General features: G+C 50.2%; 1 protein-coding gene across 1 annotated transcript in view; it reads right to left on the bottom strand.

The window, feature by feature from the left end:
- mmp17a (matrix metallopeptidase 17a) overlaps nucleotides 1-16,376 on the bottom strand; it is a 115,792-nt gene extending 99,416 nt beyond the window's left edge. The window contains exon 1 of the mRNA XM_070886411.1: nucleotides 16,294-16,376. Within this exon, the coding sequence (XP_070742512.1) occupies nucleotides 16,294-16,371 (78 nt within the window). The 5' untranslated portion in view covers nucleotides 16,372-16,376. The remainder of the gene's footprint in view (nucleotides 1-16,293) is intronic.
- Nucleotides 16,377-16,710: the final 334 nt, after the last annotated feature.

The following is a 16,710-nucleotide window of genomic DNA, read 5'->3' on the forward strand; positions in this document are numbered from 1 at the left end:
ATTTAAATTTAATTTGTTACAGTTCAGTTCAATTTTTTCCCGTTATTTTACAGGTTTTTATTGGTTGTGCCCCTTTAACAAGGGGGCACGTGGTTGACTTTTAATTGCCAGTAATGGGAGAGTCAGCAATAAGCCTGGAGTAGTGTTCACAATTAAGTTATCAGTAAACAGGAGTTCAACTCACATAAAGGTCCAGTAAATAGTAAATCGGGAACAGACCACTGGGTCCCCAATTGAGGGCAAGCGTGGTGGTTTTATTCTCAGTATTCTGTTGGAGAACATTTAGAATCATCAAAAGCTCGATAGGGTAATGAGCTGTGTCAATCTGAAAATGTCCCAGTTTTGATCAACGGTCGATACCTTTAACAGATCTCAGCCGATAGGAGCAGGCCTGGTCTGGTTAACTGAGCAGGGCGAGTTCAACTATCTGGCTCATAAGCTGACCAGTGACTTGTGTAGATGGCTGGGGCTAAGGATTGGCAATGATACGGTTACACATTGAACCGTAACACAGCCTGGCTCAACGCCCCCCGGATAGACAACTGAGGGGGCGGGAGGAGAGGGGGGAATGGGGACAGGCGTGGGAAATTCAAATGAATGAAATTAATATACTGGCATTGGAGGCTGTTCAGAGAAGGTTCACTAGGTTGATTCTGGAGATGAGGGGGCTGACTTATGAAGATAGGTTGAGTAGGTTGGGCCTATACACATTGGTGTTCAGAAGAATGAGAGGTGATCTTATCGAAACATATAAGATAATGAGGGGGCTCGACAAGGTGGATGCAGAGAGGATGTTTCCACTCATAGGGGAAACTAAAATGAGGGGACATAGTCTCAGAATAAGGGGCCACCCATTTAAAACTGAGATGAGGAGGAATTTCTTCTCTCAGAGGGTTGTAAATCGGTGGAATTCTCTGCCCCAGAGAGCTGTGGAGGCTGGGTCATTGAATATATTTAAGGTGGAGATAGTCAGATTTTTAAGCGATAAGGGAGTAAAGGGTTATGAGGAGCGGACAGGGAAGTGGAGCTGAGACCATGATCAGATCAGCTTTGATCTTATTGAATGGCGGAGCAGACTCGAGGGGCCGAATTTCTTATGTTCTTATGAAAGCAAGTTAGAGGACTGAAGTGGTATGTTGCTCCAGCTCTTCTATAGCCCGACCTGCGGAGCTGTTCTCTCGCAGGCCGGGGGGCCACGATGCTCCAGCGCGAGCTGCTCCAAGTGTACGACGATTTTGAGATGGGCGACTGGGTGACGTCATCAAAACCCTGGTCGCCATTTTGGAGCGTGGGCAGGAACATTGGTGGGGCCCTGGTACAGAGATGGGAAGGTCGGGGTGGATGAGCGGCGAGAGTTTGTGGCACAGGTGCGGCAAGAGATAGTGGCGTAGGAGTGCTGAGAGATCGTGGCGGAGATGCGGTAAATGTTTGTGGCCGAGGAGCGGCGAGAGATCGTGGCGAAGGTGCATCAAATGAGGGTACGGGGCCCAGAAGAGGCGAGGGCCCAGGGGCAGCACGGGCCCAGCCCACACTGCGATATGTGAGCGCACTAGGTCCGTGCAGCAGAGCAGGTCTCCCGTTGTCCTGGTTAACCCTTGCCACTGGATAAAGACCTAGCTCAAGCCCGTGTGGTGGCTGGTGTGCAACGGTCACCCCACGTTAAAAAAATCCACACACAGGCATCTTCCACCCCCTCAATTGAAGTTCAGGATCTGGAACATCGGGTCCTTCATCGAAACCCCTGTGAACACATGGAAGCAAGTCATCCTCGTTCGAGGGACCGCCTGTGATGATGAGAGGACTGAAACGCCTTGGGACACAGGAATAGGAGGAGGCCATTCAGCCCCTCGAGCCTGCTCCGTCATTCAATTAGATGACAACTGATCTGTATCTCAACCCCATTTACCCGCCCTTGACCCATATCCCTTGATGCCCTTACCCAACAAAAATCTATTGACCTCAATCTTGAAAATTTTCACTTGATCCCCAGCACAACCGACTTCTTGGATACGCCAAGATATCCGCCACGTTATATTCAAACGGGAGTTAGATATGGCCCTTATGGCTAAAGGGTTCAAGGGGCATGGGGAGAAAGCAGGAAAGGGGTACTGAGGTGAATGATCAGCCATGAGCTCATTGAATGGTGGTGCAGGCTCGAAGGGCCGAATGGCCTACTCCTGCACCTATTTTCTATGTTTCTATGTTTCTGGGGGAGAGAGTTCCAGATTCCCACTACACTCTGTGTGAAGAAGGGCTTCCTGTCATCACCCCTGAAGGGCCTGGCTTTACACAAGAACATAAGGAACAGGAGTCGGCCATTTGGCCCCTCGAGCCTGCTCCGCCATTCAATAAGATCATGGCTGATCTGATCTTGGCCTCAACTCCACTTCCCTACCCACTCCCCCATAACCCTTCACTCCCCTGAAATTCAAAAATCTGTCTATCTCCATCTTGAATATATTCAATGACTCAGCCTTCACAACTCTCTGGGGTAGAGAATTCCAAAGATTCACAACCCTCAGAGAGAAGAAATTCCTCCTCATCTCTGTTTTAAATGGGGACCCCTTATTATCAAACTATGCCCCCTAGTTCTAGATTCCCCCACGAGGGGAAACATCCTCTCTGCATCTACCCTGTCAAGCCCCCTTAAATTTCGATAAGATCACCTCTCATTCTTCTAAACTCCAATGAGTATAGGCCCAGACTGCTCAACCTTGGATAAGTCAACACCCTCATCTCCAGAATCAACCTAGTGAACCTTCTCTGAACTGCCTCCAATGCAAGTATATCCTTCCTTAAATACAGAGACCAAAACTGTACGCAGTATTCCAGGTGTGGCCTCACCAATACCCTGTACAGTTGGAGCAGGACTTCTCTGCTTTTATACTCCATCCCTCTTTGCCTCCCTGATCACTTGCTGTACCTGCAGACTCACTTTGTGTTAATTTTAAGATGATGTCACCTTGCTTGAGATTCCCCCATCAGAGGAAATCATTTCTCTCGAGCTACCCTATCAAATCGATTTATTATTTTAAACACTTTGAATAAATCACCCTTCAATCTTCTAAATTGAAGGCAATACAACTCGAGTGTCTGCATCGTGTCCCCATAATTTAATCCTTTTAACCCCGGCGTTAGTCTGGGGAATCGGCGTTGCTCCCAAGGTCGCAATATCCTTCCTGAGGGGCATTGCCAGAGCCAAGGCTCTGTATAACTGTGACATCAGTCCCATCCCTTGTATCCCAGCCTGCCGAAGTGAGAGGCCAACATTCCATTCGCCTCTTTGATTCTTTTTGTAGCTGTGTTCTAGCTTTTACTGATTTGTGTACCTGGACATCTAAATCCCTTTTGCTCTTTCACCGGTTCTAGTTTCTCAGCTTTGTTACGTTAAAGGCACCATATAAATGCAAGTTGTTGTTGTAGTATCAGAGAAATTTACAGCACAGAAGGAGGCCATTTCGGCCCATCGTGTCCGTGCCGGCCGACCAACAGCTACCCAGCCTAATCCCACTTTCCAGCTCTCGGTCCGTAGCCCTGTAGGTTACGGCACTTCAGGTACACATCCAAGTACTTTTTAAATGTGGTGAGGGTTTCTGCCTCTACCACCCTTTCAGGCCGTGAGTTCCAGACCCCCACCACCCTCTGGGTGAAATGAAGGTCCCCTTCGACTCCCCTCCAATCCTTCTACCAATTTCTTTGCTGTTGAGGTGTTGAACAGGAGAGATAATTTCTCCATACAGCAAGTCAACATGACTGGGCATTCCTCATAGGGAAGAACGTCTTTATCCATTTTCTACAAGATATACAGAATAAGGGGTTGTCCATTTACAACGGAAATGAAGAGAAATTTTGTCTGTCAGAGGGTTGTAATTCTGTGGAATTCTCTACCTCAGAGAGCTGTGGAGGCTGGGCCATCGAATATATTTAAGACGGAGATAGATTTTTGAATGATGAGAAAGTTGAGGGTCATGGAGAGAGGGCAGGGAAGTGGAGCTGAGTCCATGATCAGATCAGCCATGATCTTATTGAATGGCGGAGCAGGCTTGAAGGGCCGAATGGCCGACTCCTGCTCCTATTAGGTTATGTTCTTGTGTTGCCCCCTAAGGGGCGCGGCCACACATCAATCGGGAGGACCCCGTGTAGGGCGGCTCACCAGTTCCTGCCGCGGGAAGGGACAGCCCGTGGCAAATTTCAATTGACCGCGCATAAGGTAAAGTTCGAGAGAACATTGTTTCACAACCCCCATGCCATTTCATTGCCGGCATTACATTGACCATCCAATTCCTCCCAGCCCAAGTCTTGCATTACCCAGTCCGCTCAACAGGGGGCAGGAGCTCCTCAGCAAAGTAGCACATCCACTCCACTTTGGAAATTCCATCACCGGGACAGCCAGGGGGCAGTGGGTGTGATTCACCTGCAAACCAATCAAAAAATGGGCAAAGGAATGGAAAGAACCTGCCCCACCCCCCCGCCAAAGAAATAGTTTATCTTGACTACACCTATTACAACAACTTGTATTTATATAGTGCCTTTAACATTGTAAAACACCCCAAGGCACTATCGGACAAAAATTTGACACAGAGCCACATAAGGAGATATTAGGGCAGGTGACTGGTCACAGAGATAGGTTTTAAGGAGCGTCTTGAAGGAGGAGAGAGAGGTAGCGAGGCGGAGAAGTTTAGGGAGGGAGTTCCAGAGCTTGGGGCCCAGGCAGCTGAAGGCACGGCCACCGATGGTGGAGAGATTACAATCGGGGATGCTCAAGAGGGCAGAATTAGAGGAGAGCAGACGTCTCGGGGGGGTTGTGGGGCTGGAGGAGATTACAGAGATAGGGAGGGGCGAGGGCCATGGAGGGATTTGGAAACAAGGATGAGAATTTTGAAATCGAAGTGTTGCTTAACCGGGAGCCAATGTAGGTCAGCGAGCACAGGGGGTGATGGGTGAGCGGGACTCGGTGCGAGTTAGGACACGGGGCAGTGAGCACAGGGGGTGATGGGTGAGCGGGACTGGGTGCGAGTTAGGACACGGGGCAGCGAGCACAGGGGGTGATGGGTGAGCGGGACTCGGTGCGAGTTAGGACACAGGGCAGTGAGCACAGGGGGTGATGGGTGAGCGGGACTCGGTGCGAGTTAGGACACAGGGCAGTGAGCACAGGGGGTGATGGGTGAGCGGGACTCGGTGCGAGTTAGGACACAGGGCAGTGAGCACAGGGGGTGATGGGTGAGCGGGACTTGGTGCGAGTTAGGACACGGGCAGCCGAGTTTTGGATCATCTCTAGTTTACGTCAGGTAGAATGTGGGAGGCCAGCCAGGAGTGCGTTGGAATAGTCAAGTCTGGAGGTAACAAAGGCACGGATGAGGGTTTCAGCAGCGGATGAGCTGAGGCAAGGGCGGAGATGGTCGATGTTATAGAGGTGGAAATAGATGGTCTTAGTTTATGCTAAGGAGAAACTTAAAGGAGGAGAGAGAGGCAGAGAGGTTTAGGGAGGGAATTGCAGAGCTTGGGGCCCAGGTGGTTGAAGGCATGGCCCCCGATGGTGGAGCGACTAAACTGGGGATACACAAGAGGCCAGAATTGGAGGAGTGCAGTGATTGCGGAAGGCTGTAGGGTCGGAGGAGGTTACACAGCTGGCTACAGTAATAAACACGCCCACACACATGTTAAACTGCAACACTCTCTGGGTCTGCTCAAAGCAACTCTGAAAATGCCGTCTCTAATCAGTCGGCTCCAATTGCAGATTAAAACAGACATTGGAAGATTAATAAACGATGCCCTTTAATCCCTTGTGCGGAGAGATTATGGTCATGAGGAGTTAGAAACATATTAAAAGTATTAACTGTTGAATTGCCAACTGATATTAAGCAGGTCGTGCGGAGTGAATGATGGAGGATCAGCAACTTGCATTTAAAGAGAATGCAACAATTTTTAAGAGTACGGAAAGCCATTAGAGAGAGACCAAGTGAGCGAGAAATTACATGAAAGACTTGCATTTATATAGCGTCTTTCATGACCACCGGACGTCTCAAAGCACTTTACAGCAAATGAAGTACTTTTGGAGTGTAGTCACTGTTGTAATGTGGGAAACGCGGCAGACAACTTGTGCACAGCAAGCTCCCACAAACAGCAATGTGATAATGACCAGATAATCTGTTTTAGTGATGTTATTAGAGAGATAAATATTGGCCCCAGGGGATAACTCCCCTGCTCTTCTTCAATATAGTGCCCTGGGACCTTTTACCTCTGTCTGAGAGAGCATATGAGGCCTCGGTTTAACATCTCATCCGAAAGACGGCACCTCAGTACTGCCCTCCGACAGTACAGCACTCCTCAGTACTGCCCCTCCGACAGTGCTGCGCTCCTCCAGTACTGCCCTCCGACAGTACAGCACTCCTCAGTACTGCCCCTCCGACAGTGCTGCGCTCCTCCAGTACTGCCTCTCTGACAGTGGGGCACTCCCTCAGTACTGCCCCCTCCGACAATGCGGCACTCCCTCAGTACTGCCCTCCGACAGTGCGGCACTCCCTCAGTACTGCCCCCTCCGACAATGTGGCACTCCCTCAGTACTGCCATTCCAACAGTGCGGCACTCCCTCAGTACTGCCCCTCCAACAGTACGGCACTCCCTCAGTACTGCCCCTCCAACAGTGCGGCACTCCCTCAGTACTGCCCCTCCAACAGTGCGGCACTCCCTCAGTACTGCCCTCCGACAGTGCGGCTCTCCCTCAGTACTGCCCCTCTGACAGTGCGGCTCTCCCTCAGTACTGCCCCTCCAACAGTACGGGGCTCCAATTCTAGAGCGATACAACTGAAAAGCTTTGTTAGACTTGTATTGAACATTGGTCAGCGCACAGTTCTGGTCTCTATATTACAAAAAGGATGTAGACGCACTGGAGAGGGTGCAAAAAAGATTTACAAGGGTGATACCAGAACTGAGAGGTTATAACTATCAGGAAAGATCGAACAGACTAGGGCTCTTTTCTCTAGAAAAGACTGAGGGGGTGACCTGATAGAGGTCTGGAAGATTATGAAGGGGTTTGAGAGGGTACAGGTAGAGAGGATGTTTCCACTTGTGGGAGAGACTAGAACTAGGGGCCATCAATATACGACAGTCACTAATAAACCCAATGGGGAATTCAGGAGAAACTTCTTTACCCAGAGAGTGGTGAGAATGTGGAACTCGCTGCCACAGGGAGGGGTTGAGGTGAATAGTATCGATGTATTTAAGGGGAAGCTGGATAAACACAGGAGGGAGAAAGGAATAGAAGGATATGGTGAGATGGAGAGGGGTGGGAGGGGGCTGGTGTGGAGCATAAACATCGGCACGGAGCGGTGGGGCCCAATGGCCTGTTTCTGGGCTGTTAAATTCAATGTAATTCCTTATCGAGCAATGGGCGACTCTCCCCAGGATTGCAAAGCATCCTGTATTCGCTCACGAAATAGTACTTTTATACTCAGAGGCAAATCCCAGGCGTAGTGATTCACAGTCTGAAGCGGTCTTCCTCCCAATCTCAACAACTTGTATTTATATAGCGCCTTTAACGTAGTAAAACATCCCAAGGCGCTTCACAGGAGGGTTATGAGACAAAACAAATAAATTTGACACCGAGCCACATAAGGAGAAATTAGGCAGGTGACCAAAAGCTTGGTCAAAGAGGTAGGTTTTAAGGAGCGTCTTGAAGGAGGAGAGAGTTGGAGAGGTTTAGGGAGGGAGTTCCAGAGCTCGGGGCCCGGGCAACAGAAGGCACGGCCACCGATGGTGGAGCGATTATAATCAGGGATGCTCAGGAGAGCAGAATTAGAGGAGCGCAGAGATCTCGGGGGGTTGTAGGGTTGGAGGAGATTACAGAGATAGGGAGCGGCGAGGGCCATGGAGGGATCTGAAAACAAGGATGAGAATTTTGAAATCGAGGTGTTGCTTAACTGGGAGCCAATGTAGGTCAGTGAGCACAGGGGGTGATGGGTAACTGGGACTCTGTGCGAGTTAGGACATGGGGCAGTGAGCACAGGGGGTGATGGGTGAGCGGGACTTGGTGCGAGTTAGGACACGGGGCAGTGAGCACAGGGGGTGATGGGTGAGCGGGACTTGGTGCGAGTTAGGACACGGGGCAGTGAGCACAGGGGGTGATGGGTGAGCGGGACTTGGTGCGAGTTAGGACATGGGACAGCCGAGTTTTGGATCACCTCTAGTTTACGTAGGGTCGAATGTGGGAGCCCAGCCAGGAGTGCGTTGGAATAGTCACGTCTCCTTCAAAATAGTTGGGACCCGGCTGTCTGTAAACGTCCACAGAATCTCGCACTGGTCTTGCATTTGCCCATTCTAAGGCTGCTTAAGATTCAGTAACAGGAAAACCCATCGGTTGCAGTAGAAAGCAGGGAGACAAACATAAGAACATAAGAAATAGGAGCAGGAGTAGACCCTATGGCCCCTCGAGCCTGCTCCGCCATTCAATGAGATCATGGCTGATCATTGACCTCAACTCCACTTTCTCGCCCGATCCCCATATCCCTCAATTCCCCCAGAGTCCAAATATCTATCAATCTGAGCCTTGAATATATTCAGAGACTCAGCGTCCACAACCCTCTGGGGCAGAGAATTCCAAAGATTCACCACCCTCTGAGTGAAGAAATTCCTCCTCATCTCAGTCCTAAATGGTTGACCCCTTATCCTGAGACTGTGACCCCTGGTTCTAGACTCCCCAGACCGAGGGAAACATCCTCTCAGCATCTACCCTGTCAATCCCCCTCAGAATCTTGTTTGTTTCAATGAGATCACCTCTCATTCTGCTACAGAGTATAGACCCATTCTACACAATCTATCGCAAGACAGCCCTCTCATCCCAGGAATCAATCTAGTGAATTCCGTTGTACCCCTCCAAGGCAAGTGTATTCTTCCTTAGATAAGGAGACCAAAACTGTGCACAGTACTCCGGGTGTGGTCTCACCAAGGCCTTGTACTACTATAGCAAGACTTCCTTACTCTTGTACTCCAACCCCCTTGCAAACCATCCTCTTTGGAACTCAACAGGAGCGAGGGTGAAGTTGGAGTTGAGGTGTAGGTTCTGCAGTTAGTCTGCCGTTCAGATTTGCCAATTAATTGGATGGAGAGGACATTTCTGGAGTTTGCCAATGCTGTTTGATTTTCCAAATCTCCCTTGGCCATCATTCAAAATTCACCCAATTACTGATGGAGTGGAGCTCAGCTCGAAAGATTTCAAAACGAAGAATTGGTAATAAGTTGAAACTCCTCACAGACTTCTGTAGGCTTTCAAAGGGGAGAGACGCGGGGCATAGTCGAGGGAATGGGTCACAGCAGGCCAGAGTCATGTTGATTGTGCCGGATGTTCGGTAATATTTACAGACTAATTCTTTGTACAAGGTCACGGATAAGATTACACACCATGAAGCACTTGCTGATAAGAATAATCTTTATCTCCTGCGTTCGGTAAAGTATCCCACAACACAGCAATATTATCCTTCCAACATTGGATCTTACATCAGGAGGTAGCTTTAGAACACAAGATAATTATTAACCCATGCCCCACCCCGTCCCAGTGTCAGGTCTCGGTCTCGAAAGCAGCAATCTTAATCTGGAGACCGAACTCATTTTATTCCCTTCTGTATTACAGAGCAAGCTGATGTATTAAAATATTTGAAAGGAAGGGAATTTCATTACGTTTTTCCTTTGAGTACAATGTCAGAACAAATCAATCATGTGTCAGCTGTGGTTCAGTGGGTCGCACTCTCACCTCTGTGTCAGAAGGTCGTGGGTTCAAATCTCACCCCACAGACGTCAGCACATACTCTGAGCGGACACTCCCAGTGCAGTACTGAGGGAGTGCTGCACTGTCGGAGGGGCAGTGCTGAGGGAGCGCTGCACTGTCGGAGGGGCAGTACTGAGGGAGTGCTGCACTGTCGGAGGGGCAGTACTGAGGGAGCGCTGCACTGTCGGAGGGGCAGTACTGAGGGAGTGCTGCACTGTCGGAGGGGCAGTACTGAGGGAGTGCTGCACTGTCGGAGGGGCAGTACTGAGGGAGTGCTGCACTGTCGGAGGGGCAGTACTGAGGGAGTGCCGCACTGTCGGAGGGGCAGTACTGAGGGAGTGCCGCACTGTCGGAGGGGCAGTACTGAGGGAGTGCTGCACTGTCGGAGGGGTAGTACTGAGGGAGTGCTGCACTGTCGGAGGGGCAGTACTGAGGGAGCGCTGCACTGTCGGAGGGGCAGTACTGAGCAAACATAGAAACATAGAAAATAGGTGCAGGAGTAGGCCATTCAGCCCTTCTAGTCTGCACCGCCATTCAATGAGTTCATGGCTGAACATGCAACTTCAGTACCCCCTTCCTGCTTTCTCGTCATACCCCTTGATCCCCCTAATCAAACCCTCACTGTCAGAGGGGCAGTACTGAGGGAGCGCTGCACTGTCGGAGGGGCAGTACTGAGAGAGTGCCGCACTGTCGGAGGGGCAGTATTGAGGGAGTGCCGCACTATCGGAGGGGCAGTACTGAGGGAGTGCTGCACTGTCGGAGGGGCAGTACTGAGGGAGTGCTGCACTGTCGGAGGGGCAGTACTGAGGGAGTGCCGCACTGTCGGAGGGGCAGTACTGAGGGAGTGCCGCACTGTCGGAGGGGCAGTACTGAGGGAGTGCTGCACTGTCGGAGGGGCAGTACTGAGGGAGTGCTGCACTGTTGGAGGGGCAGTACTGAGGGAGCGCTGCACTGTCGGAGGTGTCGTCTTTCAGATGAGACCGAGGCTCTGTCTACCTACTTAGGTGTGTGGAAAAGGTCACTTTAATTGCTACACAGCCACTTTTAAACTCCACTGTCTTAGAAAAGCCGTGTAGAAATAGTTCAGAGGTTTTCTGCAATTTCTTTGTCGGCACAAGGAGGTGCTATTGAATCATTATTGCAGCACTCAATAAACCCGAGTTGATTTTTGCAAAATGTGCAGATGACATGCATCACACAGGGGCAGCGGTTAGTGTAACAGCATGGCGGCTTCCAAACACCCTGCTCAATTTATGCGGTCCAAATTTGAAAAGGAGAAATCAGAAAGTGGCTAAAACCTTTCTGTACGAGAGCAGAACACTTTGTGACCCACAATAAAGAGGGGCAAGGCTCTACAAAACACCCACAAACTGCAAATCATGTGAAGAGCCAGTTAGAATTTTAAATGCACAGCGTTGTAAGTTGCTATAGGTTTTGATATTTAAATCATGGAAGGAAAGGACTTGCATTTATCCACCATCTTTCACAACCTCAGGACGTCCCAAAGTGCTTTACGCTCAATGAAGTACTTTTTGAAGTGTAGTCAATGTGGGAAACAGGGCACGCAGTTTGTGCACAGCAAGCTCCCACAAACAGCAATGTGATAATGACCAGATCATCTGTTTTTGTTATGTTTATTGAGGGATAAATATTGGGGTTAACTCCCCTGCTCTTCCTCGAAATAGTACCATGGGATCTTTTATGTCCACCTGAGAGAGCAGATGGGGCTTCGGTTTAACTCTTATCTAAAAAATGACACCTCCAACAGTGCAACACTCCCTCAGTACTGCCCCTCCGACAGTGCGGCGCTCCCTCAGTACTGCCCCTCCGACAGTGCAGTGCTCCATCAGTACTGCCCCTCCGACAGTCCGGCGCTCTCTCAGTACTGCCCCTCCGACAGTGCAGTGCTCCCTCAATACTGCCCCTCCGACAGTGCGTCGCTCCCTCAGTACTGCCCCTCCGACAGTGCGGCGCTCCCTCAGTACTGCCCCTCCGACAGTGTGACGCTCCCTCAGTACTGCCCCTCCGACAGTGCGACGCTCCCTCAGTACTGCCCCTCCGACAGTGCAGCACTCCCTCAGTACTGCCCCTCCGACAGTGCGCCGCTCCCTCAGTACTGCCCCTCCGACAGTGCAGCACTCCCTCAGTACTCACACTGGGAGTGTCAGCCTGGATTATGGGCTCAAGTCTCTGAAGGGTGGGCTTGAACCCACAAGAATGCTACCCACTGAGCGACAGCTAACACATTATGGTAATTTAACTGTTGTCTCATTCACTAAATGCATTAGGCTAAATGGACTCGATAAAAATGTTAATTGAAAATTGACGTCCTGCCATTCTGAGCGTGATAGCCTGCCGATCGAGCTGTGACACATCCAATCACCACAGAAACTTCCAAAAAGATTTATCACTACATCTAATATATTAAATAATCTGTCTATATTTGTAAGTGATGAAAATGTAAGTAAAAGCTAATACAAATTTTATTGGAACTGAAGAAGCTGAACACAGAGCAAAGTTACTGGGAAACTCAGTGAATGGCAAAGAGCTCCCTCATCTCGGAAGGGTTTTAACATAAATAAAGCAATATGTGCAGACTGTAATGTATTTGCTTCATGGGTTCTTTGCTTAATAATTCACAGCAACACATTGCTATTAAGAACTGATTGGTTTATTGGCAAAGGTTTAACAATCACACGACACATTACCAGTTCATCCACCAGACTCACAACTGCATACCTCATCATGGATCCCTCGAACCCAACTGGCTGGGGTTTTATTGAGTCTTGTGAACATCACGTGACTGGCTAAGCCACTCACAGTGCAACAGCTCCACAAACTTGTGAGCATACTCACTGGTGCACACATTACACAGACTATTCTCCTTTGGGTATTCTCATCTGCCCTCTCCAGCTCCAAAGGCACCATTTGGCTGGGGTGCAGTTTCATGGATACTAGGAGCCCCCTCCATGGAGTTAACCTTTACGCTCGATTCACAACAGCAAGCGTCATTGGGCTGTTGGACTGTGGGTGTCGACCAAGGCAGGAAGGGACCACCAAGGCCTGTCTTGGTCTGATGTACATCCACAAAGTCAACCCGTCCGTCCTCCTCCTGAGGAACCTGCTGTGCATCTCCATGCGTTTCTCTTCCTGTTTCTGGCTAATATGCTTCCTCACGTTCTCTCTTGCACACTCACATAGAATCACAGAAATTTATGGCACAGAAGGAGGCCATTCGGCCCGTCGTGTTTGTGCCGACCGGAAAAAGGAGCCATCCAGCCTAATCCTACTGTCCAGCTCTTGGTCCATAAGAACATAAGAATTAGGAGCAGGAGTCGGCCATTCAGCCCCTTGAACGTCCACCGGCATTCAATAAGATCATAGCTGATCATTGACCTCAACTCCACTTTCCCACCCAATCCCCACATCCCTTGAGTCCCTTAATACCCAAAATACTTTTTAAATGCAGTAAGGGTTTCTGCCTCTGCCACACTTTCAGGCAGTGAGTTCCAGACCCCCAACACCCTCTGGGTGAAGAAATTTCCCCTCAAATCCCGTCTAAACCTCCTACAGGTACCAATAACTTTAAATCTATGCCCCCTGGCTGTTGAGCCCTCTGACAAGGGAAACAGGTCCGTCCTATCCAATCTATCCGGGCCCCTCATAATTTCATACACCTCAATAAGGTCTCCCTCAGCCTCCTCTGTTCCAAAGAAAATCACCCCAGCCTGTCCAAACTCTGACAGTCACACACGATGAGGAATGGCGGATTGCTCCCGAGCTTGGGGATGTGGAAGAGTCTCACTTTGCTCACACTCTGAGGGGGCTGTGCTGATCAGGTGAAGACCACTAGGGTGCCATTGCACATTGAGCCATCGGGGGGAGCTCTGCTCCACCTCCACCAACCCCAGTATTGGGATTGGCACCAAACAAGACCGTTGGTGCAAATAATGATGCTACTGTGCAGAGCAGAAACCGCTCTATCCACTTTAAAGGAACAAGGTGACAGACTGCAGTTCCTTTAGCCGGGCACTGGTGTGTCCCACTAACGTGTTGCCGGCTGCTGCTCAAATTTGGAGCACTTTTACCACCCAGTATCTTCAGCTTTGAAAGAGTTGGATTTATATAGCACCTTTCCCGACCACCGGACATCCCAAAGCGCTTTACAGCCAATGAAGTACTTTTGGAGTGTAGTCACTGTTGTAATGTGGGAAACGTGGCAGCTAATTTGCGCACAGCAAGCTCCCACAAACAGCAATATGATAATGACCCAGATAATCTGTTTTTGTTATGTTGATTGGGGGATAAATATTGGCCAGGACACCACCCCTGCTCTTCTACGAAATAGCGCCATGGGATCTTTTACGTCCACCTGAGGGGGCAAAGCGGGCCTTGGTTTAACGTCTCATCCAAAAGGCAGCACCTTCGACAGTGCAGCACTTCCTCAGTACTGCTCCTCCGACAGTGTGGCCCTCTCTCAGTACTGCCCCTCCGACGGTGCATCACTCCCTCAGTACTGCTCCTCCGACAGTGTGGCCCTCTCTCGGTACTGCCCCTCCGACGGTGCATCACTCCCTCAGTACTGCCCCTCCATCGGTGCAGCGTTCCCTCAGTACTGCCCCTCCGACGGTGCATCACTCCCTCAGTACTGCCCCTCTGTCGGTGCAGCACTCCCTCAGTACTGCCCCTCCGACAGTGCATCACTCCCTCAGTACTGCCCCTCCGACAGTGCGGTGCTCCCTCAGTACTGCCCCTCCGACAGTGCGGTGCTCCCTCAGTACTGCCCCTCCGACAGTGCATCACTCCCTCAGTACTGCCCCTCTGTCGGTGCGGTGCTCCCTCAGCAGTGCCCCTCCGACAGTGCATCACTCCCTCAGTACTGCCCCTCCGACGGTGCATCACTCCCTCAGTACTGCCCCTCTGTCGGTGCAGCACTCCCTCAGCACTGCACTGGAGTGTTAGCTTAGATTTTTGTGCTCAAGTCTCTGGCGTGGGACTTAAACCCACAACCTTCTGACTCGGAGATGACAGTGCTACTCACTGAGCCATGGCTGACACGTCATTCAAAAAACCAATTTCAAAAAATCAAAGTCTGAAAATGTATCCAGAGCCAATAAATGAAAGAAGGGGATGGGAGTCTGGCTACGGATGCAGCCAGCAAGCTCGGTGGACTGGGGTTGTGTTCCCATTGATGGGGAGGGTAGCTTGGGTGGGCAGGCTGGTCACCGAGAAGGCGCTCTACATTCTCTTTGGATGCCCCAGTGTTTTCTGGCTCACTTTCCACCTTGTGGTTTCAAGACATTTGTTAAAAAGGCACAAATTGTTTATAAAACAAAAAGTTGCCTTTTCAAATTGTGGTTTGCCAAATAGGTACCAAAAATATTCGAATTTATACAAATACTCGTTGTGGGGAGGGGGGATTTAATAACAGCACACAGCAAGCTGTCGCCTTCATCAGATATTGTGTGGCAAAGCTTCCAAATCCCTCTCCATCTGCAAAGGGCAGGCTTTAGAGGGTGAAGTGTAGTGTTTATTGCTGTGTGTGTGTGTGTGTGTGTCTGTCTGAATGTGTGTGTCTCTCTCTGTGTCTGTCTGTGTCTATGTGTGCGAGTGTGTGTCTGTGTGTGTATCTATGTCTCTGCCTGTGTGGGTATCTGAGAGTGTGTGTGGGTCTGTGTGTGTGTGTGTGTTTGTCTCTGTTTGTGTGGGGGGTGTCTGTGTGTGTCGTGAGTGTGTGGATGTGTCTATGTGTCTGTGTGTGTGTGTATGTCTCTGTTTGTGTGGGGGTGTCTGTGTGTGTCGTGAGTGTACCTGAGTGTGTGGATGTGTCTATGTGTCTGTGTGTGTGTGTATCTATGTCTCTGTCTGTGTGGATATCTGAGAGTGTGTGTGTGTTGGTCTGTCTGTGTGTGTGTGTTATCAATCTACCGGCCCTTCAGGAAAGCTCCACCTCACCCAAACAATGGGGACCAGCCACAGATTATCAGCACTGACCCGGAGCCCGGGGGTGGGGAAGGGATTGAATGGCTGAAAAATTCCCCTCTACACAGAGAGACAGAGTTTGATAACAGCTTCTCGCATCGATCAATATCTGCAGCGAGCCAGTTTAATCCAGGATTCTGCAATGGAGCCTGAATGCACATTAGAGAAATGCAAAAGTTGGCCCGGCAGCCCATGTATGTTCCAGCTCCAGTGAAACCGGCGTTTGCTACAAATCATCGTATTCTCTCTGTCTCTCTCTCCAATGCTCTGGGTAAACAATCTCAGTGGAGTTTATTTTGAAAGCTCTCTTCAGTCACCCTCTCCATAAACGATTCTGTATTTCAATGTTACAGTTTGACTGTGTATTTCTGGATCAGAAAATGCAGGAAAATACAGTGGGAATTACACCTGGAACACCACCGGGCAGATAGATGCCTCTGTGTGCAATAGTCTCACCTTGCGCATTGTACAAAGCACAACTGTAAGCGGGGCGTGTTGCTAACTGTCCCCCCCACCCACCCCACACACACCCTTTGCAAAGATATACTCACAATCCCGGTGTTCATTTCCTCGCTGGAGGCTGGCACCGAGCCTGTCCCGAGCAAACACAGCGTGAGGACGGCCAGCATCAGAAGCGACATGTCGACCCGGGTTAAATCCAACAGGTCCGTGGGGCTGGAGAGGCGAGCTGTCTCCGGCACGGTGCTGCTGCCCGAATGTTGCTCAAACTCTGCTCGTAGTCTCCATCACTCCCACACAGCTCCAGCAAAGACCAACAACACCGCCCATTGCATCGAGCAAAAAAACAGCAAAAGGAACTTTTTTTTTTTGGGGGGGGGAGGTTTATTTTGCTCCCATGCAAAGCGCCTGCGAGGCATCGACTGTGCACAGAGTCAGGACAGCCCCACTCCCACCCCAGTTCAGCGAGGGAGGGAGGGAGTGAGCCCCCGGGGTGGGGGGGGGGGGGG

The sequence above is a fragment of the Pristiophorus japonicus genome, chromosome 8 (assembly GCF_044704955.1).
Source record: "Pristiophorus japonicus isolate sPriJap1 chromosome 8, sPriJap1.hap1, whole genome shotgun sequence".
Lineage (NCBI taxonomy): Eukaryota > Metazoa > Chordata > Chondrichthyes > Pristiophoridae > Pristiophorus > Pristiophorus japonicus.